General features: G+C 38.7%; 2 protein-coding genes across 2 annotated transcripts; one reads left to right on the forward strand and one right to left on the reverse strand.

Moving 5' to 3' along the window:
* Nucleotides 1-840: 840 nt before the first annotated feature.
* On the reverse strand, nt 841-17839 carry LOC135085233 (transcriptional regulatory protein AlgP). Its single transcript, XM_063979988.1, has 10 exons — nt 17774-17839; nt 15430-15578; nt 13810-14038; nt 11644-11758; nt 9369-9484; nt 7634-7761; nt 6035-6144; nt 5227-5361; nt 3618-3754; nt 841-1050 (listed from the first exon to the last, which is right to left on the reverse strand). Exons 3-10 carry the CDS (start codon nt 13876-13878, stop codon nt 841-843), a joined length of 1020 nt encoding a protein of 339 aa, XP_063836058.1. The 5' UTR covers nt 13879-14038; nt 15430-15578; nt 17774-17839.
* A 611-nt stretch (nt 17840-18450) lies between these two features.
* LOC135085463 (uncharacterized) lies at nt 18451-23238 on the forward strand. Its single transcript, XM_063980260.1, has 3 exons — nt 18451-18767; nt 19790-19912; nt 20205-23238. Exons 1-3 carry the CDS (start codon nt 18624-18626, stop codon nt 21393-21395), a joined length of 1458 nt encoding a protein of 485 aa, XP_063836330.1. The 5' UTR covers nt 18451-18623; the 3' UTR covers nt 21396-23238.
* The last annotated feature ends 1622 nt before the right edge of the window (nt 23239-24860 follow it).

The following is a 24860-nucleotide window of genomic DNA, read 5'->3' on the forward strand; positions in this document are numbered from 1 at the left end:
TGTAGGCATTGTAGGCCCATTATAGACAAGTGTTTCCTACCTTAGGTGCTTCCGCGGGCGCTGGTGGCACCGCAGACACTGTAGGCACTGTGGTCGCGTTAGCTGTGACTGTCGGCGTTGTAGGCGCTGTAGGCACTATAGTCGCATTTCAGATAAGTTACCTTAGGCGCTGGTGGTATCGCAGACACTAGGCGTTGTTTATTGCAGGCATTATAGTCAATGTCGGCGCTGTAGGCATTCTAAGCATATTTTTAGTTACCCCGCTGTCCGCTGGCGCAGACACTGTAGGCACTGTGGTCGCGTTAGCTGTGACTGTCGGCGTGGTAGGCGCTGTAGGCACTGTAGTCGCATTTCAAATAAGTTACCTTAGGTAGTTCCGCGGGCGCTGGCGGCACCGCAGATACTGTCATTGCGTTTGTTGTCGGCATTGTAGGCGTTGTAGGCACATTTTAGACAAGTGTTTCCTACCTTAGGTACTTCCGCGGGCGCTGGTGGTACCGCAGACATTGTAGGTACTGTCGACACTGCGTTTGCTGTAGGCACCATAGACACTGTCGGCGCTGTAGGCATTGTAGGCCCATTATAGACAAGTGTTTCCTACCTTAGGTGCTTCCGCGGGCGCTTGTGGCACCGCAGACACTGTAGGCACTGTGGTCGCGTTAGCTGTGACTGTCGGCGTTGTAGGCGCTGTAGGCACTGTAGGCCCATTGTAGACAAGTTATTCCTACCTTAAGTGCTTCTGGAAGCACTGTAGGCACCGCAGGCATTGTAGGTACTGTCGACACTGCGTTTGCTGTAGGCACCATAGACACTGTCGGCACTGTAGGCATTGTAGGCCCATTATAGACAAGTGTTTCCTACCTTAGGTGCTTCCGCGGGCGCTGGTGGTACCGCAGACACTGTAGGCACTGTGGTCGCGTTAGCTGCGACTGTCGGCGTTGTCGGCGCTGTAGGCACTGTGGCGTCGAGGGCAGGCTCGCTCCGCGCTGGGCGTGCGTCCTTCTTCTTGGCGGCTACTTTGGGCTCCGACTTGACGGGCGCTGGTTTTGCCTACAAAAAAACCAACAACATCGAATTCGTTGAAAGTAAAGCCCGGTCTGTGAGCACGTAGAATTTTGTCCAATGACCCCAAGCTACCCATCCTTATCGCTCGCGCGTAATTATGTTGCTGTCGCGCTCGCACACTCACTGCGGGCGCCCGTCGCACAGTCGCGACAGCAATATAATTCGTGCGAGCGATAAGGATAGGTAGCTCGGGGTCATTGGACAAAATTCTACGTGCTCGCAGACCGGGCTTTAATCATAGAGATGTAGAGAGATGCCATCTAATGCGCTGAGTTCGAAACTCAGTGTCGCATTAGAAATTCACACACAAGTAATCAAAATAGGTGCTCATTATCCACTGCGGTATCAGTACTCTACGTTCAAAAATAATCTTTAGTACTACGCAAGCAATGTAAACTGTTTACATTATGACGTCGCTGCTGTCATCATTGCTGTCGCGAGCAATGTGTTCTGTTTTGCCCCCTTGTCCCTTTAGTTTCTGTGATGCTAATAATGATATTTCACGGTGGACCGACATCATAATGGTAGCAGGAAGGCGCTGGACGCAGGCCGCTGCCTGGATCATCATTGGAAGAGGCCTATGTTCAGCTGTGGACGTCCTGTGGCTGAAACGATGATTAGTCCAGTCAAATTAGACATGAACCCTGCAATAATTCGCATACAGCTGAAAATTGGTACGAATGTTCGGAGCACCATTATGAATTAACTGTGAAAAGTCCCCATCGATCCGACATGTGCTAAAAAAATTTTTCTTTGTTAAAAAATACGGGTTTTTGAGATTTTCAGCCAAACGGTAAGTTTTATCACAAAAATATGTATGAAAAGGTTTAAGACCATACAATTATCTATCAAAATTGTCTATACACTTTCTCCTAAGAGTCAGCGTTTCTGAGATTCGATGATCCGAAGAGTCAAAAAAGTGTTTTCTTCATAACGGTCTTACACATAAATCCAATGTGATATCGCCTCGTGCCACGACTCAGCATTGTATCATGATGTGTTGTCGACGTCGCATATAAAATGATCAACCTCAATGTCGTCTGTCATCTTTAATTATCGAAAAATGGGTGCAACTTTGACGAAGGGCTGCACCGTGAGTTTCTAAGATACGAAGTTTTCGTGTCTATTAGGTTTAAGAGCTCTTATATGCACACGTCACTACTCTACTTGTAACTCTATGGTCACTCTTTTAGCCCGGTCAAGTCAGAAAATCCAGGTTATAATAATTCGCATAGAGCTGAAAATTTGTGTGACTGTTGAGAACACCATCCTTAATGAAATGTCAAAAGTCCCCAACGATCCGTGATTTGAAAAAAAAATTTAAGAAGTCCAAGTTTTTTGCATTTTTCCGCCAAACAGTCAACTTATCATAAGAAATGATAAGAAATAGTAGTAGATCATAAAATTATCTATTAAAAGTGTCTTTGCCCCTTTTTCCTAAGAGTCACCGTTTATGTGGTAACGATGCAAAAAGTTGAAGAATTCGCATTCTGTTAACTACTCCACAAGTCCACAACTTCAACTCTATTGAAATAGTTTTGAATTGAACAGGATAACAAATACATCTTAAAAAAGGCCTACTGGGGAAACCTGGTAAAAAAAATGCGCCAAATAACCATCATAGGTGTTGTGGAAACATGTGCATATAACGAGAACATCTTAACTAACTTTTTGATTCGTTCTACCTCATAATCAGTGACTCTTAGGAAAAAAGGGTAAAGATAATTTTAATAGATAATTTTATGATCTACTATTATTTTTTATCTATTTTTATGACAAGTTTATTACTTGGCCAAAAAATGCAAAAAACTTGGGACTTCGAAAACTTTTTTTTTAAATGACGGATCGTCGGGGACTTTTGACATCTCATTTAGGATGGTGTTCTCAACATTCACACAAATTTTTAGCTCTATGCGAATTATTATAACCTGAACTGTCTAACTTGGTCGGGCTAAAAGAGTGACCATAGAGTTACAAGTAGAGTAGTGACGTGTGCATATAAGAGCTCTTAAACCTAATAGACACGAAAACTTCGTATCTTAGAAACTTACGGTGCAGTCCTTCATCAAAGTTGCACCCATTTTTCGATAATTAAAGATGACAGACGACATTGAGGTTGATCATTTTATATTCGACGTCGACAACACATCATGATACAATGCTGAGTCGAGGCACAAGGCGATATCACATTGGATTTGTGTGTAAGACCGTTATGAAGAAAACACGTTTTTGACTCTTCGGATCATCGAATCTCAGAAACGCTGACTCTTAGGAGAAAGTGTATAGACAATTTTGATAGATAATTGTATGGTCTTAAACCTTGTCATACATATTTTTGTGATAAAACTTACCGTTTAGCTGAAAATCTCAAAAACCCGTATTTTTTAAGATTGACCTTGAATTTTTTTTTTTAGCACATGTCGGATCGATGGGGACTTTTCACAGTTAATTCATAATGGTGCTCCGAACATGCGTACCAATTTTCAGCTGTATGCGAATTAATGCAGGGTTCATGTCTAATTTGACTGGACTAGATGATGATGATGACATACCTTGGGCTTGACTTCGACCTTGGCGGCGGGTTTCTTGGCTTCTTTCTTGACATCTTTCTTGGCGTCCTTCGGCCTTTTGTCGTCCGGACTTTCCTCTGTAACGGCTGTGGGCGTTGGCGGCGTCGTGGGCTCTGCAACTGGTGGATAAAACCATTTTAGACCATTCAAGATAGAAATAAGACCACTCTACTTGGGATATTTTACCGTCACAAAGCTTGTACTATGGATACCAGACAAGACGGATACACATTGAAGGCATTTGGCCGAAAATAGCGCTTGTTAGAAATTGTTAGCAAAATGGCGAACGCCATGGCAACCGCCGAAAACATGCTAGTTTTCGAAGAGAACTCGACACGTTTGCTAACTTCAAAAGTGACGTTTACCCATACATTTTTTAGCAGTATAGTTCCAAAATACTGAACTGTCCTATGCATGACATTGACAGTGGGGCGCCACCGTCAATACCGGATCGCTAGTTCCGATTTTTGCCATGTTAGAAACCATATAGTTGAACGATGGTAGCGCCCCCCTGTCATTGAGTTTGGCGGGACAGTTCAGCGTGGGTCATCTATAATAGCACTTATCGCTAAAAGGACGCCATTTTTCTTACTAGAGCTATTTTCGGCCAAACGCCCCCATTGTAGTACACGCCAAAAGAAACAGTTAATTCTATATTTTTATTTAAAAGTTTGTTTGGTTAAACGCTCTAATATCAGAAACTAGTGGTCCAATTTCAAAAAAAATTTTTGTTTTGGATAGCCCATTTATCGAGGAAGGCTTTTGGCTATACATATAAAAAACATTACGCTATGAATAATGAAAAATGTTGCCAGAACGGGGAATATTATTCAAAAACTATTTTCAAGCTTTCGATACACAGAATCCAATGATGTTAGATTGTATCAGCCGAATGTTTTCGCCCTTGAAACTGTTTTAATAATTTAAAAATTTGTACGAGTGATAGGAAAGTTGTCTATGCATGGTGCACGACACCATAGGGTCACTCGATGTAATGTAGCGCAGATTTAACACTAACAACTTATTGGAAGTTGCTAGCCTTCGTGCTAGCGCTATAAAATGAATACATTATCGTCATTTACACTCGTATTTACAAACATTACTATGAGGTCTCACAGTGCGCGTGGACGCACAGGGTCCCAAAAACCTATTCAGACTATACTTGAGTGACGGAGTGACACACTCGAACCAACCTGAGCTCTATTCGTGCTGTGCGTTTGACTTCGCATAGCGTTGCTGCTTCACTGAAGCAAGCATCGTTTGTGAATACGGGTGTAAAGCATTTGTCATACTGAATGCGTTCTGTCAGTTTGACAAGGGAATAAACTTCAAAATATGGTGGGAATTACATTCCCACTACTGTATAAAGGGTTAACCCTATAACAGTCATAACAATCAAAATTTTCATTGTTTTTGGACCTTAAGACAAGCGAATAAGGTTCAAAATAGGTGGGAACTATCTTCCCACTTCTGTACAAAGGTTTAAACCACAGATTAGATAACCTTAAGACAAGCGAATAAGGTTCAAAATATGGTGGGAACTATCTTCCCACTTCTGTTTATGGGTTTAAACCACAGATTAGACACCAACCTTCAGTCTTAACGTCTGTGTGTGTTTCTGTGTTCTCCTCTGCGCTTTGTGTGTGTTCTGTAGTGTCCTCCGTGACCGCCGGACTGGCTTCTGTGGACGGAGCGGCCTCAGGCGGCGTCTCTGGTTTGTCTTCTGCTGTAATTATATTTTTCTTTGTGATTTCTTGATTAAAATTCAAAGTTTCACCACTCATTTAATGTTTTAAATAAACAACTTGAAAAAATCGAACTGCCTAAGGCGGGAATTGAACCCACAACCTTTCGTTTGCCGTTTATTTAATGTTTTCTAGAAGAAACGGCAGAAGGACTATCTGAGGGTGGAACCACAGTCACTGTCTAATAAGATTATATTGCTCAGCAGTGTTGCCAACTCATAAACGCAATTAAGGACACTTAATAATTACTTTTTGTTTTAGCTTGGACAACCGATCAAGCAAGTAAAATTACCGATTTTTTTAATTGATTGAAAACTGAGATTTTTAACCAGAATTATCTTTTTTATACAAAAGTTGTGCTCTGCTGTTACCACTGAGAATTGAACTCCATCGAAGCTGGTCTTTTCTATTTTAGTTGATTGAAATAAAATTAAAACTAATTAATCTTTTATATTTCAAACTTTCGCGTTACATTTCAACTAAAATAGAGAAGTCTGCTTGTCCCACGTCACACGTCGAACGTCAAGCCGTGAGTTCAATGTAACTCATATAAAAATGACCGTGTTGAGACCCGTGTTATCTTTTTTAGTTTTAATTAATGTTTATAAAAGTTGTGCTCTGCTGTCCCTACCGGGCATCGAATCTGGTACTGACCTGGCGGCGGTTCCCTCCGCCCAAACGTGGGCACAAACTCGGCCGCCAACGGGTTGAGTGTTGACCGGGATACTGTTTCTTCCAGGGATAACGCTTGGCCGTTGCTGCTTCTGGAAATAAGGATATTGAAGTTAGTAAATAAATAAATATCCTTGGACATTTTACACTGCGCCTCTAAAGCTCGGTCCGTGAGCACGTAGAATTTTGTCCAATGACCCCAAGCTACCCATCCTTATCGCTCGCGCGTAATTATATTGCTGTCGCGACTGTGCGACGGGCGCCCGCAGTGAGTGTGCGAGCGCGACAGCAACATAATTACGCGCGAGCGATAAGGATGGGTAGCTTGGGGTCATTGGACAAAATTCTACGTGTTCGCAGACCAGACTATAGACATATAATAGTGACCAATTGTTATAAATTGGTAATTTTTGGTCTTTGTTGACTTCCATAAAGTGGATAGACGACTTTATAAAGCAGGAATTCGGTAGATGCAGGCCGCTACCAACCGGGCGATGTGGAAATCATTGGGGGAGGCCTACGTTTAGCAGTGGACGTCCTATGGCTGAGATTATGACGATGAACTAATGAAAAAAGGTGACTGGGTTTCGTCCTTTCTGAGCACCAGCCAGGGTTCGAAATTATCAAGATAATTACGCTTCGTGATAATTATCAACAGTGTAAGATACATTTGTCATATTGTTTCATAAGAAATTCTGATGTTACATTGAGAATGTTGCTTTATGTTTTTGGTTACTGATTGTTGTCAAGTTATCCATCGCTAGTCGCATAAAGCGTTGTGGAAAATAGATAAATATTATGAAGTTGGTTAATGTGGAGCTAAATAGATAGGTTTTACAACTATCCATGTTAAATAACGTGCACCACTAGACGCAAGTGCGGAAATACACGTTCGAAAACTTCGAATACAGTTCACTTTCATGAGCGATTTTTTTGTTATTATCAACCGATAATTATTATTGATAATTATCCGATAAGATAATTATTGTTGATAATTATCCTTTCCAATCCTGTGTATAAGTGCCCTGGAAACGACTGTACCACAGAATAATAATAAGTACTACGTACAGAAGTTTTACTTCGCGAAGGTATTTTTAAAAATGTATGCTCAATGTCATTAACAATATGGTGTAATTTAGCCTGTCTCAAAAGTCAAGCACCATTTTGTTGACAAACGTCAGTGATCGGCACGGCGCCGAAGCTATAGGGCTGACTTCGGTAAAATGATGTGACGTGAGGTGCCAAACTGCGGAAAATGGCGGAGGAAATACATGATTTAGCATGAATTATCATGAATAATATTTACCTCTCAGTGTCTTGAGGCAACTTAAAAAAGTACATTCTGTGTTTTTATTATTATTTAGGCAGTTAAATACTGCACAGTATTTAGTACACCATTTTCTTTATTTTCTTCCATCATACACAAGAATACGCGTGCGTGAGTCAATGTTCGCTCGTATGTGAGGCCTTGTCGAATAGTATCCTGTAGGTGGGCCATCGTGCGTGTTTTGTTTTCGATGTAAACTCGCGGAGATGAACAGGCCTGGCTGTACTGAATAAACTATTAGAATGAGTACTAACGTGTGCGGCGCGGGTCTTGCGTGGTTGTGCCTCGCGTGCGGCGCTCTCGCGCGTTCCCTCTGCTCATCTTCTAACATCGCCTCGATGCACTGTTCCATCAGGGCTTCCTCTTCCAACTGCTGCATCACCTGGAAACAATGATTAAATAAATAAATAAAATAAATAAATCTTTGGACAATTTCACACAGCGCCAGCTAGACCCAAAGTAAGCAACTTGATGCTTGTGTTATGGGTGCTAGCTTAACGGATATACTACTTATATACTTTTTTTTAAAATACATAAATATTATACATAGTCACACCCAGACCCGTCACAGAAATTAAAATTCATCATTTCAATTTCTGCCCGGCCGGGAATCTAACCCGGGACCTCTCGGCATAGTAGTCCGTTCTGAACCACTACACCAGACGGCCGATTATCATCAAATATCACCGACATTCAGACTCAGGAGAAAGCGAATAGCATCAATATGAAGAGTTAGGCACAGAACAGACGGTGAAACGCAACTGCAACGAAACTGCAACTGCTAGTTACTTTTGAGTTGCATCTAAGTTTCTGCCATAGCGTCCGTTGAGAGACCACACATGACGCGACCAGTTTGAAACTTTCAGTTTCATTCATCAGAATCATCACAAAGTTGCAGTTTCGTTGCAGTTGCGTTTCACCGTCTGTTCTGGGCCTTATTGTAAAAGAATCGAGGTGACACATCATTGGATGTGCAGAGCCGGAACTGTTATTATTACCAATTCAAACAAATCTGAGAAAGGCTGATGGCTGATCGCAGATAGAATGAAAAAAATATCACCGACTAACAAATTCAACCTTTTTTTACGGCAGTGGGAATATAGTTCCCACCACCATTTTTCACTTTATAATACGGTCCAAAACCAATGAAAAATTTGGACTTGTTATGTCTATTATTTAAAAAAAAAACATAACTCGAACATTATGCCTTATTGATGCACGATCTGCTGTCATGATTTTTTGTTAATCCATTTCAAACGACTGACTTCAAAGAGGTCACAAAAACATCTTGAAACTATTTAAAAATATGTTAATAAAAATAAATATACCCTATCACTAGAGATTACGAATTATTTTCCAATTACGAAGTACTTATGACCACTACGCCTGCTTAGATACGATTTGAACTACACTCGGCATCAAATAAATCGCACCTCCCGCGACAAGCACTTATCAAACGTATGCATCCCCACTTCCCACTAACATTGGTACCATTTGAAAGCCTAGTTCTAAACTTCATTTCATTAAAGGAAAGGTTTTTACCCTAAAAATGTGTCTTTACAAGGATCCAGAGTCACTACTACAAAAAATAAGTAGTCACGCTATAGCCATTTTTTATGACTATAAAACTGTTAAGTTGGGATTGATCGCTATCCATCTGTTAGAAGACACGTGAGATCTTTATTTGGTTTTATAACCATAAAAATTGGTCTAATTGATCCCAGAGGTGAGCCCAAAGTGAGGTCTATTTTCAAGTCACATTTATGGTAAATGTTAATCATTTATTTAGAAATTAAATGCGTTTTTCTTTAAGGATATTTATTGGGCTTTCAAATAACACCAATATTGTTGGGGTAAAGGTGCGGTTTATTTGATGTTGAGTGTATTTATCAGCACACATATTTTGTAAAATAAGTAAAGTAATGCTAGTAGATACATATTAATTGAGGAGCAGTTCTAAGAACTTGCTACGCATTCAAACAAACGCACCTGCTTATCGAACTCTTCCTCATTTTCCATCCACATGTAGTCCTCGAAGTCGTCCTGCGGCGCCGCTACTGGAAAGGGCGCTGGCGGGTAGAAAGCGCCCGCCATCACGTAGCCAGCTGCCGACAAACATAAGTAGATTCATAGTTTAAAAAACTAAAAACACGCCTTTAATTACTGCATTAAAAGGCCATCATCAGAACCCTGGACATCAGTAGCGGCAGAGTAAATACAAATGAGTAAACTCTGATTTTTAATTCAACGGAATTTTGACATTTCAGAAGTGTTGTCAACATTGAAACATTCCCACTAAGAATGGAGAGCATTTTCACAAATTAAAAAATAATACTTTCTTGAATTTAAGGTTTCACTTGAAAAACTAAGGCTTAAAAATGTACTGATAATTTCAAAATGGTTATTTGAATTTTTATTATCATATTATGGAAGTTACAAAAAAAATTGGGAAATTATTTTTCTATTACTGGAATCCCTGCCCAATAATCCATGGGTTACAAACCTTTTTTATGAAAATCCTTTTGTTAATAAAATCTTAGCTTCATAAAATAATCAATTTAACAAGATGCCAATTTTATAATCCAAGTTGATTATGATGACGACAATGATGATTGATGATCAATACATATTTTCGTTTATGTTAATATGTTGTTTTACTGTGTTAAAAACACGTTTTTTTCTATTTAATCTCTAAAATGTACATAATAATTAGTGTACATTGAATTCACAATACAAACAATAGTTCATTCTTGTAAGTTGTACTTGATGAAATTTAATTTAATATTATTTATTATTAATTCTAAGCAAAAAAGGCTTATTACATCTGAATTGTCAAAAAATGACAGCTGTCAGAATTCCGTCGAATTAAAAATCGGACTTTAGGTCATCTTCATAGAAACGCACGGGCGCGGTTTGTATGTGAGGTGTTGTGTTGAATTTTGTCAGTGTGTGCGTGCGCGCCGCATACGTATTGGCGCGCTCACATACAAACCGCGCTCGGTGCGTTTCTATGAAGATGACCTACTCATTTGTATTTACTCTGGTAGCGGCGTAAGGGGGAGGCGGCTCGGGCGGTCCGTCCCGGGTGCCAAGCATCAGGGGGTAACAACAGTCGCGCAGATTAGTACTTACTGGCGCATCGGATTGTCATGATACAAGGGGGGGTGCGATTGGTATCATATAGCTAATTCATACTAACATCCGTCATCTTCGAATCGGTAACCCAAAAATCCTGGGGGGCATCACCAGACCATTTTGCTGTCACGCTCGCACACTCACTGCGGGCGCCTGTCGCAGTCGCGACAGCAATATAATGAGGGTTTTCGCGATTGAAAAATCCGCCAGATGGCAATACGTAGAAGGGAGGTCATACAAAATAACCAATCATGCAGCATTTGGACCTCGCGTCTACGTATTGCCATCTGGCGGATTTTTCAATCGCAAAAACCCTCATTACGCGCGAGCGATAAGGATGGGTAGCTTGGGGTCATTGGACGAAATTCTACGTGCTCGGCGACCGGACTATAGCACTAAAGTGCTCGAAAAGACAAATCCCATCAAGTGAGATACAGGCCAAGAGCTTCCTCGTTGTGGATAAAAAAAACTCGTTTCGTTTGACAGCACATGTTGCTGTTCTATTTGGTTGTTGCTCTATTCAGAATTCTTGGACTTTACATTGGGTTGTACGAGTGATAGGAAAGTTTGTCTATGCACAGTGCACGACACCATAGGGTCACTCGGTGTAATGTAGCGCAGATTTAACACTAACAACTTATTGGAAGTTGCTAGCCTTCGTGCTAGCGCTATAAAAGCTCAAAATGCCTACATAAAAAAAAACCACGAAAAATTACGAAAATAAAAGAATGTATTTTCGTCATTTTTCGTGGGTAATCTTATTATTAGATTTCATACACATAATATGTCTGTGCGGGAATCGAACCCGCGAGCTTTCGCATAGTAAGTCTGAAAATGACTTTCTGGGAAATACTTTTTACGAAAAGGTTTTTCTGACAAAATAATGTAATGAAAATATTCGCAAGAGTTAAATAAAAACTAAGATCGATATTATTTTTAGTGTAGATTTAACAAAACGTTTAAATTGTATAAAAAACAAGTAAGGGGAAAGTATTTCCCACCTCAAAACCCCGTTTTTTGGTGGGAAACAATTTCCCACCATTCATAATTTTATCTAGAAACTCACAAATAATTTCCCACCTCAAAACCCTCTCTTATGTGGTGGGAAAAATCTTATCTAGAAACTCACCCGGGATATGCGGGCGCGGCATGTGCATGGGATAGACCGGCGGACGGTGCACGCCGGCGTCGCCGCTTCCCACCACGCCGCCGCCGACGCCGCTGTCGATAATCACGCCGTTTGGCTGCGGATAATAAGTGGGAAGTTTTAGAAACAACGCCTATTTATACAAATAAATAAATCTTTGGACAATTTCACACAGCGCCAGCTAGCCCCAAAGTAAGCAACGTATGCTTGTGTTATGGGTGCTAGCTTAAAGGATATACTACTTACTTTTTTTCTTAAATATTTTAAATATTTATATTTATATCTTAAACATTTTATACACAGAAAACACCCAGACCCGTCACAGATATTAAAATTCATCATTTCAATTTCTGCCCGGCCGGGAATCGAACCCGGTACCTCTCAGCATAGTAGTCCGTTCTGAACCACTACACCAACCAAACGGCCGACAAAATTATGATAACAATGTTGTAATTTGGCAGTTGGAGGTATATCTGCCAGTCCATGGTTGTACCAAATTGCCCTCCCCTTGTAGCTTTTGCCCTGGACCAAACAACAAAACCTGGATCTCTGAACCAGTATGCTCCTCTTCTGAATCAAAATGCTCCCTTTCTGTACTATAATGGTTCCGATCTGATCCAGAATGCTCCCCTTCTGAATAAGAATGCTCCCCCTCTGAATAAGAAGGCTCCCGTTCTGAATAAGAAGGCTCCCCGTCTGAATAAGAAGGCTCCCCTTCTGAATAAGAAGGCTCCCCTTCTGAATAAGAAGGCTCCTCTTCTGAATAATGCTCCCTCTCTCAACTAGAATGGTGCCCCTCTGAACCAGAATGTTCCTTTTCTGAATAAGGCTCCCCTTTTGAATAAGAAGGCTCCCCGTCTGAATAAGAAGGTTCCTCTTCTGAATAAGAAGGCACCCATTCTGAATAAGAAGGCTCCCCTTCTGAATAAGAAGGCTCCCCTTCTGAATAAGAAGGCTCCCCTTCTGAACAAGAAGGCACCCATTCTGAATAAGGCTCCCCTTCTGAATAAGAAGGTTCCCCTTCTGAATAAGAATGCTCCCCTTCTGAATAATGCTCCCTCTCTCAACTACACTCGACATCAAATAAATCGCACCTCCCGCGACAAGCATTTTCAAACGTATGCTTCCCCACTTCCCACCAATATTGGCACCATTTGAAAGCCTAGTTCTAACCTTCATTTCATTAAAGGAAAGGTTTTTACCCCAAAAATGTGTCTTTAGAAGGATCCAGAGTCACTTCTTCAAAAAATAGGTAGTTACGCTAGAGCCAACTTTTATGGCTATAAAACTGTTAAGTTGGGATTAATCGCTATCCATCTGTTAAAGAGGACACGTGAGATCATTATTTGGTTTTATAACCATAAAAATTGGTCTAATTGATCCCATAGGTGGGCCCAAAGTGAGGTATTTTTTCAAGTCACATTTATGGTATATGTTAATCATTTATTAAGAAATTAAATGTGTTTTTCTTTAAGGATATTTATTGGGCTTTCAAATAACACCAATATTGTTGGGGCACCATGATTGTGTCAGAAGAAAATCGTTAAAGTTCGCGTCGCGGAAGGTGCGGTTTATTTGATGTTGAGTATAGAATGGTCCCCCTCTGGACAAAAATGCTACCCCTCTTAACAAGAATTCACCCCCCTGAACCAGAATTCACCCCCCCTGAACCAGAATTCACCCACCCTGAACCAGAATTCTCCCACCCTGAACCAGAATTCTCCCACCCTGACCCAGAATTCACCCACCCTGACCCAGAATTCACCCTTCCTGAACCAAAATACCCCCTGGACAAGATATGGTATTGGTGTGGTCGGTCAACCGTTGGACAAATTATTGTGGTGAACCCACTCATAACACAATAGTTTAACTTAATTCAAATTCAAATGCAAAACTATATGTGCACTTCTAAAAATTCCATAATTTAATTTGAAAATTATAAATAACTTAAAAAAATCGAACTGCCTAAGGCGGGATTTGAACCCACGACCTTCCGCTTGACGGTTCGACTGCTCCATATTTGAAATTTGACTGCTAAAGGAAAGTACAATGGTGGACTAAAATGCCATACATACACATACAAATTAACCGTAGCAGCTATAAACTGTTCACTTTCCCTATTATCAATATAATCTACATTATATTTACCTGCCACTGTCCATTTTCCTCGTTTCCATAATATGCTCCAACGTTAGCCGATGTCTCCGGTATTTTCATGGTTCCACTGACTTTGTCCTTATTGCACTAATGTTAGTCAAGATTTTTGAGGTTACGTTCAAACTCAACGCGAAGTGTTGTCAGAAATATGCACTCTTGTAATATTATTTTGTGTCGTGTGTGAATTGGTGTCTATCTTCATTTCTGGTGTTCACGGCTGCTGGAATAGAAATTTTAAATAGTTAATTTTTAAATAAACAACTTGAAAAAATCTAACTGCCTAAGGCGGGAATTGAACCCACAACTTTTCGGCGGCGACTGCTCTTCCAACTAAGCAACTTAATTATTGCAAAATTTCTTGATTTGAAAGAACTAATCCGCAAAATTTAAGTTTATAATGTACGAGTGATAGGAAAGTTGTCTATGCATGGTGCACGACACCATAGGGTCACTGGATGTAATGTAGCGCAGATTTAACACTAACAACTTATTGGAAGTTGGTAGCCTTCGTGCTAACGCTATAAAAGCTGTTAATCTATTTAATCTACTCTTCAAATAGGCTCTGAAACCACTGGATTGATTTGGAACAATCAATCACTATTCGAATTCTACATTATCCATAGAATAAAGATGGATAAACGTTTTGTGGCAGACGGTAATTAACACAAGCAAATCCTGGGTCAAAAGCTAGTGTACAATAAAAATACCATGGAATAATTTTGTTCACTATAAAATTATGCTTATATTAGTTAAACTGATTTTCAATTTGAGCCATAAAAAACTGTTTTAAAGGCAAAAAACAAAAGTGCAAATGTTAAGAACGCAAGAATGCATGAATTTTTACCAGTTTACACAATCGTTTTGGATCAATATGCGAATATTTCTAAACTATGTCACTCTGCACAACCAGAACACAAATCAGTATCGCAACAAATTGTATGTCTTCCTAGTTATTTCTACTTTCAACTTGCATTTTGGGAAATTTGTGGAGAATTAAGTAATTTTGGGCCAATATTTGCCAGTGTCATAAGTCATTACTGATGGTAATGATTAAAGGTAGCATCATTTGTGAATAATCTAATGATCAAACATCACTAATTTCATAAAAACAAGACTGACTAAGAATGTAAAATGCAGAAATAACCATGATATAACGCGAAAAACACCACGATTCACCTCAAAAACACGTCAACACACCAAAAACTGATTATTATGAAATCTGATGTCAACAAAATATTACCCCAAATACATTTCAATTTCGTCAACTTTCTATTTTGCAGGCTCACTTTCCACGTATGGTTATTTTTAAACGAATCCAACGCGGCAAACGCAAAAAACTTATTTTCGAAATTTGAATAAGAACAAGTGCATAGGCCAAGCATAAAAATAGATCACCTAGAATCGAAATAATAATGCACTGAGCGACATTTCAACCACGCAGACCACCGGATATTCCAGGATATGTAATGGACATAAAGTACCACGCAAAAGGCAATCGCCAGCGAAGACAGGAGCTATGAAATCGTGCTAAAAATTAAAATAAATCTAGCACGTGTCCAGAGTTCCCCGAGAAATCCTGGCACAGTACAAACTTATGCAAAATGTACTTACTCATTTGACGCGCTCTCCGCGCTTTTAGGGCATAAAACGATACTTTGTCGTGCCCTATGCCTTTACAGGCGGTATTGACGCACTTATATTTTCTTAAATTAGCACTCTAACCTATAATTCCACAAATTCACACACACGACGAACGTAGCCTTCGTCACAGATTAGAGAGTATGTCTAAAGACAGATAGGAAACGGCCCTAGTATTGGTTGAACGATAAACAAACTGGTACCGAGCTAGATTGTCCAGTAGGTGGCGCTGAATACAATATGGCGTCTGACGCCCACAGATTAAATATACCTGTCATACTTTTTTATGATCCGTTCCTTTTCATGTATTGCGGTTAAAAATAAAACTATTGAAGTATCAAATGAAACTTTATTGATGAAATATAACATGAAATATTTTGTTTACGAAAATCAATAAGCATTAAAACTATTTTATTTTAAAAGATTACAGTTACTATTGTGATTACAGTACATTGTTTTAGTTTTTACATAATGTAGGTACTCACGGCTTAACATTTGTATGTAACTCATACAAAATAAGTTGCGTTATTATGACTTATAGTAAAACTAGCTTTCCGCCCGCGGCTTCGCCCGCGTGGAATTTTGTCTGTCACAGAAAAACTTTATCGCGCGCGTCCCTGTTTCAAAAACCGGGATAAAAACTATCCTATGTTCTTTCCCGGGACTCAAACTATCTCTATGCCAAATTTCATCAAAATCGGTTGCGAGGTTTAAGCGGGAAAGCGTAACAGACAGACAGACAGACAGACAGACAGACAGACAGACAGACAGACAGACAGACAGACAGAGTTACTTTCGCATTTATAATATTAGTTGGGATAGTTTAATGTTCTCCATAAATTCACACGTTCACTCTCACTTTGGTTCTGTCCAATCCAATAGCCACTGTTAGCAGGCCAGACCTACACGTTTCTCACCACCTGTAAAATATATGAAATATTTGTAAATTTAGAGCAAAAAGATGCACATGTCACCGTAAGACTGTAATCTCCTACATTCTACACTAATATTATAGAGTACAGCCGATAAACTACTGTCTGTTTTGTTTCTAGATTTGCACTACTTTGTTAAATAAAATTAATTTACCTTGTCAAATGTGCATTTTTCAATCAATTACATGTACATTCACAGAATCTGGATTCCACCAATCTGTAATTAAATAATTAACTTTTAGGTCTTTCTATTTGATATCAATAAAGTTAAAATCATTTTGAGGGTGTTTTAAATTTTAAAGGTACTTACCAAATGTTCTTATCAACAGAAGTTGTTTTAATTGTTATCTGGGTAATTCATCCAATACAAATCTTCCTAATTTAATGCATTTATGTCACGGCATAACCTGCAAATGAAATGAGTTCATCGTTTGAATCAAGCATTCTTGGTCTGGTTTTATTGCTTAAATAGGTTTCTTCTAAAGTTATTTGAATAGGAAGTAAAGGTTATGTATCATTTTGTACCAAATAAATATTTTTTCTTTCTTTCTTTCAGCACCGGTGATTCCATAGCAAGCACTTTTATTGTAATTGCAGCTTAACACCTTATAAGTTCGAAGTTCGATATTAACCTGAAACAAATAGGTACTTAGATTCACTGTATAAAACACGTATCATTCACTGTGTCCTGCAATCTATGCCTGCAATGTACCTACATGTATTGTATTTTGGGTCCAAACTCCAAAGTATGTTGTTACTCCATGAAACGATCCACATTTAGTTTCCATTGATTAGAATGGAGTTATGAATGATATTGTAATGAAGATTAAATCCTTTGTGTGGTTCAATACTTGATAAAACATGATGTTGCTGCAAGCTGCAATAACCTTTCTCGAGTCTTACTTTAGAGAAATTTCTTCTTAAACAAACATCAATCCAACAGGCAATCCATGCACATGTAGTTCTTATTAATGAATAATGAATATAATTATTGAGCAATAATTATTGATTTTAATTAGATAAAAGTTGTAGAAAAACACTTTTTTTCGATGAAAATTTTTGACGTTTATTTTTTTTTTAAATGTCACAGTTGTAGACTTGAGACGGAACTAAAGTGATTAAAGTGAAAATTACGACTTTGTATTAATATACTTTTAAATAATCATTTCATTTATAGAATGCAAATAGATTCAATAAAATAATTTATAAATAAAAGTTGAGTTGTAATTCGAAAATGTTTACTAACTTGATTCCAGACACGCAAAAGACCATTGTCGCATATGATACAAAGGACAACTATAAAAAAAGTCACTTCCTCTCGGAACTGTCAAAAAAATTCACTCTCTATGGAGCTGTCAAACTCTATGGCGTTTCCACCCCGTGGCCTTCGTGGCGCAAATGGCTACCGTTTTGAAGTTCGCGCAGCTATCAAAGGAACTCCCAAATTCAGACAACTTCACGCGGGTGGCGAAGCCGGTGTTTATTTATGAATATTTTTAAATATATTTGCTGGAAATTAACGAGTAATAATTAAATAATTACCTTTTCTAAGCGACAATCATACTCTTGTAAATTTTGCTGAGCCAAATAGTTGTCAAACTGATTAGTTCTTTGTTTAAAATTTTGTGGCATTTAGTTGTTGACAGCCTTTTTTATTTAGCAACATTGATTTTTACTTTCACACTCTTTACCACTGATATTATTATTAATTAAGTTAATTTTAATGTATACGATTTAAATTTTTAATTCAATTAATCACATAAGAAATTAAAAATTACCTTACTGACCAAAATTTCAAACTAACCGGACGCGGGAGATTTTCGGACGAAAACGAATACGTTTCGTTTCAATAGCAGTGATAGAGCGGAACAAATGAAAATTATTTTAATTTAGTTATTTTCATTTGCAAAAAAATTACTCAACATTCCCTTAGTTCTAATATTCAATGAAATATTTTCAACTCTTTTCTATTTTGAGGGAAAAATAGTCTCAATCAAAACTACATTTTACTTAACGAACCAAACGCTTTGTGAAGTTTTGTCAATATTTACCGATTGTCAAAATGTGAAAAAAAGTTTTCTTCCTGTTTTTCGCAAGTCGTGACTGAAAAACTTGTAAATTTTGCCGAAATCTATCAGTTATTTAATTTATACTTAGTTATTATTGTATATAATGTTCCGTGCTACGATTTGAACTAACTTTGCGATAGGTTGAAGTGGTTTTATTCTTCTCAACATGGGAGCGCCATACGCGGAATTAGAAAAACCTTTGGAAGAGTATGCCGTGCTCTGCCGGGGTTGCCTGGCGGAGTCCGGGGTCATGAAGGACATGGTGGAGTGGGGCCTTACCGAGGACTTCTTTATGTTCAGTAGTGTGCAGGTATAGTATATAAGACAAGGAACAACTATTGCAATGCATGAAGAAATAAAGATTATTATGATTTTAAGGCTACTCCGTCACGAATTCAAAAATGGTCCCATACGCATCCGGTCCCATTCTGTTCCATTCGCGATATGGTCAGACTGATAAACCCTATCATTTTTTAAACAATAGTTCAACTTGTGGGACCATTTTGAAAATGGGACTAACATTGGCTAACATCTAGGGTTCTTTTTCTGTCTTCTTCAAATCAGTAGCCCAACATCCTGGGGGACAACAACCAGACGATTCTGGGGGCTTATTCCACTATTCCCCGTTGACAATCCCCGTCAACGGTTTTTATTTTTAACATTATAAGCTCCAATTGGCGTTAACGAAGAATAGTGAACAAAAAGTTCACTAATCCCCATTGACGGGGATTGTCAATGGGGAATAGTGGAATAAGCCATTCTGGGGACTAAATGCAAATGGGACAGTGCGTCAAACCCTTAATACTATTATAGCTTCAGTGTCACCTTAAGTGCTCTTACACACTAGCGGTTAACCACGGGGGTGGCTAGCCACTTTTCCAGTTCTATATGAAATTTTGTGATGGTTTAGTGCGTACAATCATAAACGGGTGCATATTAAACTGGAAAAGTGGCTACCCGCCAGTCGTTTAGGCGTGATCGGTCCAATTTGCAATTGGTCCAATTGTGAAAAATTTACAAATTCGCGGTTAGTCCTATTCGCGATTGGTCCAATTCACGATTGGTCCAATTCGCTATTGGTCCAATTCATAATTGGTTCAAAATAAAAGGATATCCAAAATAAAAAAATAAAAGGAGGTTATTCAACTTTTACTACTATTGCAGAAGAAAGCGAATTGGTCCAAATATGAATTGGACCATTCGCAAATTAGACTAATCGCGAATTTGTAAATTTTTCACGATTGGACCAATTTTATTGCGAATTGGACCAATCGCGCCTAAACGCCCGCTAGTGCATAAAAGCGCTAAGACCTTACCGAACTTGTATTACAGGTGGACCAATCCAACGGCCTGTCGCAGCTGCTCTGCACCACGTGTGAAGACTTGCTGGACAAGTGCAAGAGCTTCCGCGAGCAGTGCCGCAAATCGAACAACGTTCTGATTGACATCATGAAGGTAATTTGATAAAAATTTATGCCGAAATGTATTTACTTGCATAATTTCTGAATGACTGAACTGATTTGGAAAATAATTTTTTTCTGCTCATTATTGTCAGGACAGAAAATAAAGTTGTAAATGTAATAAAATTTTGCTAAAATGGGTTCTGCTAATAAACCTGATTTAATATTACGTAACAGTATTCTAGATTGCTAGGTTTAATCATGTTTTTTAGTTTTTTAATTTTTCACTTTTTTAACCCTAAAAGAGTATTATTTCAAGGTTCAATATCATGATTAATTTGTTACAGAAAAAATCTAAAGAAACGTCTATATCGCCTGAACCGATCGTCGAATTGGTTGAAAATAAAAACGATGAAACAGAGGAACAGGAAACCGACCCCATCTCAATATCCTGCATCCTCTGCGAAGACCAACTAATCATCATGATAACTGCAGCGGACACCGAATCTAAAATATACTTCTCCTGTCCCTACAGTTGCACCGACAAGTTTCTCAAAAAGCCCGATTTGCTCCATCATCTATCAAAATACCATAATGTAGACGAAAAGTCGTTCGAAATCGAATTCCGATACTACTGTGCTTTTAAAGACTGCAATTACCACGCCAGCAATACTAAAGAAAATAAATGGTTTTCCGGCAGGAAGTTTCTGAACCAACATTATAACAAAGTGCACAAGAACAAACGACTCCATTGCGACGTTTGTAGCCTCAGATTCACGACCGATTCTGAGTTTAACAGACATCTAAGTACGTGTAATATGAAATACTCATGTCCAGTGTGCCCGATGGATTACGATCTGAACGAGAAATTGCTGGTACATTTGATGCGGCGACACCCTGAAATACACAAACAGTATAAAAAAGACCGCAAAGCATATAAACGAAAGGCCAAAGTAGAGACTGAGACGAAAAAGGCTAAAGTGGAGACAGAGCGGCTTGAAAACTACATGTGTGACAGTCCGAAGCGCTCTTTCGCGACTCAAACCTTGAAACCTGAAGAAAATATAAAAAATGACGTCTCGCTATGGAATATTCCCGGCAAAAGTGACGAAGCAAAAACCGACGAAATATCAACGCAAACTGTTTTCGAAGACCTTTTATCCCTAAAATCGCAGAACAGCGAAGATGAATCCATATTTTTCTCAGAAACAGTCTCCCTATCCGATATTCAAACTCAAACTTTCCCTCTTGAATTTGGCTTGAGTCGTTCTAACAAAGAAACGATTACATCGGAAACCCAATCTCCAGATTTGAGCATAAAAGAAACCCAAACCTGCGTATGTCTTTACGATTCGCCTAAAACAAACTATAGACTCTTCGACAGCGTATCATCAAGTCCCTGTAGCATCAATTTGACGTCGACTGAGACTCAGACGGCCGAATTTAGGTCGAGCTTGAGAGCTGATGTGTTATTGAGCTTCAACAGCACTGAGACGCAGACGTGCTTTGACGAGGATCTGGATAAAAGCGCTTTGTGATGGCTAGACTTCTAGCCCGAGTCATTCGGTTTTGTGGATGACATCGCGGCAATGCAGCAGACTGATCTTGAAAAGCATGAAAAATTTTAAAGCTTTAATGTTAGTTAAGTTTAACTTTTGGAGGTATAGTCAAACTTGTTCTGACCAACTTACTTACTAAAAGTTATACGCGTATTAAACACTAGTTTAAAATTATATTTCCAGACTAAAACTTACTTTTATTAGTAAGTGAGTTAATATTATGGAGAGAAACGTATTTTGGGACTACTAAAAATTTTATTGTTGTTATTTTTGATATTCTAGGCAAGTGTAATGTTTCGTTTCAAAATTGAGAAGTACTGAAATATTATTTAGTTAATTGTAACTTTATTTTTATGGCTTTCTTTGAGATTGATAACATTATGGTGTTAATTAAGATGATTACAGATACTATATTTTAATTAATACAATTTAATTCTTCTAGTCAAGTCTAGATCCAGTAATTGATGTCCATTTTAATATAGGTTTTTATTCGATATTATAACTCGAATTTAAGGTTTTATAATGTCCGGTAACTACGGTATTTTTAAGAGTAAGTACCTAGTTTATAGAACTTAAGAATTTTCCAGACAGTGGCGTAGCTTGACTGGACGGGCCCAGTATCAAAAAACATAGCCCTCCTTCTGGCGCAGTCGGGTAAAAAAAGGTTATTTTTGAACCTAAAAAAGAACCGTAAACTGGGGTCCCTTATCTATCATTGATACGACTGCAGCTACGCCCCTGCAAGTTCATATAGATTGTAAAAGGTTATTTTTGAACCTAAAAAAGAACCGTAAACTGGGGTCCCTTATCATTGATACGGCTGCACTTACGCCCCTGCTTCCCATGTTTACATTGATTTTAAATTACATGAAATATTCATAGGTTTTAAGAGTTCTCTCATGTAAGTATTGAAGTCGGGAGATATATCAAACTTTGTATTAAGCTGAGCGTGACGTCACGTGACACGACCCATACTAACTACATAGTATGGTGCGCTACGTGTTTTAGTGTGATTAGTGACGTCACAAGATGTCCAAATATCTGTATCTTGGGTATTTTTAGAGAGGATTTAAGATAAGAGGCATGTGTTGTGCACCTATTTTCTATAGGTACTTTTTCTTGTTAACTACATCTACTATTTAAATAAAGAGGAAAGATTTGATTGTTTGTTTGTAAAATTCTATCATCATAGACCAGGGGTGGCCAACCGGTCGATCGCGACTATTAGTCCAGTCGATCGTGGCAAGGCCAAAAATACTACATGATTGTGTACTAAACTATGCTGTTTCATTAAAGATTTCAAGAAGTATGTAAGTGGTAGATCACCCAGGCTTTTATTAGTAAACAGAGCCCCGATTACGGTAACTTTTATAACGTCTACAATCCAGACGCGTTTCTGATTCTGCGATACGATTGGTCAAAACAGCTGACGTACGCTGTTGAACGACCAATCGTATCGCAGAATCGAGAAGCGTGTCTGGATTGTTGACGTTAAAAATTACCGTAATCGGGGCTCAGTACATCTTATGTCTATTCAAGTTGTGCACCCCTGTCATAGACTAGAATTGGCGGTACGAAGTTCGCCGAGTCAACTACAAACGGACGACATCACATCTGACTAATCCGATCAAGCTAACTGCACACATCGCTGAAATGCGATTCCCACGCAGACGCACACCACGCGCTCGCCCCGTCCGTAACAGAGCGTCGATGTGACGTCACGGCTGCCGGGTGCGCAGTTAACTCGATCAATAGGTGACATTTTTGTTTAAATATAGCACCTTTTACAATTATTTAAGGTGTAACAGTGTTGAGGTTGATGTATCGTCGTCTATAATTAGGGGGCGTCCATAAATTACGTGAGACGTTTAGGGGGGGGAGGGGGTCAAGAAAAACCTCACTAAATCTCACGTAGGGGAGAGGGGGGGTCTCGACAAATATCACGTAATTTTTTTCAGCAAGTAAAAGGGTCAAATTGCGAGAGAACTGGGTAATTTTAAATTAAAAAAATAAATATATTTTAAGATGATGATGATAAATTATTCAATTTTTTTATTCTAAACCGTCAAAACAATAAATAAATTAGAAGAAACTGTTTTTTTGTACATTAAATCGTAATCGAATTACCCTTTACATTGCAAATATGTATTTTAAGAAATCTCACGTGAGATTGTGGGGAGGGGGAGGGGGTCTAGAAAAATCTCACCAAATCTCACCAAGGGGGGCGGGGGGGTTGAAAAATTGGCAAAATTGTCTCACGTAATTAATGGACGCCCCCTTAATCAAACTTGACCATGTAATGATTATAAAGTGTTAAAGCCTGGTCCGTGAGCACGTAGAATTTTGTCCAATGACCCCAAGCTACCCATCCTTTTCGCTCGCGCGTAATTATGTTGCTGTCGCGCTCGCACACTCACTGCGGGCGCCCGTCGCACAGTCGCGCCAGCAATATAATTACGCGCGAGCGATAAGGATGGGTAGCTTGGGGTCATTGGACAAAATTCTACGTGCTCACAGACCAGACTAATAGTATAAAAAACTTTTTGATAATTACGATGTTAGATATAAAAATATACATATAAGACAAACTTAAAATTAACCATTAACCTTCGTATACCCGCGCCAAAAAGCATTACACATATACCCGCGCACGGTCTCTCAGACCGAAAGTTGAGCTCTTGTTTTATAGTATAATTGTGTACTGTATTGTACTATAATTTGCTTTAAATTATACGTTAAGGTATTAATTGCATAAAAAAATTAAAACAAATTAAATCAGACTTAAAATTTAAACAAAATTTTACATCAGTCTAAATTTAATAACAAAAATAAACTTTTTTTCTTTTGAAGCCTAAAAAATTACTATAAAATATAATAAATGGAAGTATCCTTAGTAATATAAAAGAACAAAACAGTATTTATCACTAGTGGTTTCAGTGGAATAATAACCGGAACATACCATAACTTCATGCTCGTATAATGACAAAAATACTTTTTGCATGTGACAAATCGCCCTTTTGCTCGGAATCGGTGTTCTTCTCCTGCACTTCTAAATCATCCACCACCTCATCACTGTCACTCTGGTCATCATAGTTGAAGTCCGAATCTTCACATTCTAACAGCGCCCTTATACTTTCTTCGTTCATTATGACGACAAAAATGGTTAAAACAAATTAATAATAATAAAATACAGTAATACTTAATTGATATGAAACGCCACTAAAATATGACAATGCATTTTATTGAGTAATATTGTAAAATAAAACAATAGTAACATACCTGAAGTAGTTACACGTATACCCGCGTCGGTCTCATAGACCGAATAACAGCAAAAAGTGACACACATACACTTGGTAGCAGCGATCGCCCAACACTAAACAATGGCAGGCCACAAATCATGAAGCTACTAAAAACCGCAAAGTCATAGAGTTAATACTTTTTGAA

The sequence above is a fragment of the Ostrinia nubilalis genome, chromosome 28 (genome assembly GCF_963855985.1).
Source record: "Ostrinia nubilalis chromosome 28, ilOstNubi1.1, whole genome shotgun sequence".
In the NCBI taxonomy this organism is placed as follows: domain Eukaryota; kingdom Metazoa; phylum Arthropoda; class Insecta; order Lepidoptera; family Crambidae; genus Ostrinia; species Ostrinia nubilalis.

Bases quoted from the DNA above. Each gene is read 5' to 3' on its own strand.
- LOC135085233 (XM_063979988.1), bottom strand. From the start codon at position 13,878: ATGAAAATACCGGAGACATCGGCTAACGTTGGAGCATATTATGGAAAC. The intron at 5,362-6,034 runs GTCAGTACCAGA...ATATAATTACAG, and splicing joins GCGGAGGGAACCGCCGCCAG to CAGAAGACAAACCAGAGACG. The intron at 1,051-3,617 runs GTATGTCATCAT...GTTTTTTTGTAG, and splicing joins AGGTCGAAGTCAAGCCCAAG to GCAAAACCAGCGCCCGTCAA.
- LOC135085463 (XM_063980260.1), top strand. From the start codon at position 18,624: ATGGGAGCGCCATACGCGGAATTAGAAAAACCTTTGGAAGAGTATGCC. The intron at 18,768-19,789 runs GTATAGTATATA...CTTGTATTACAG, and splicing joins TTATGTTCAGTAGTGTGCAG to GTGGACCAATCCAACGGCCT. The intron at 19,913-20,204 runs GTAATTTGATAA...AATTTGTTACAG, and splicing joins TTCTGATTGACATCATGAAG to AAAAAATCTAAAGAAACGTC.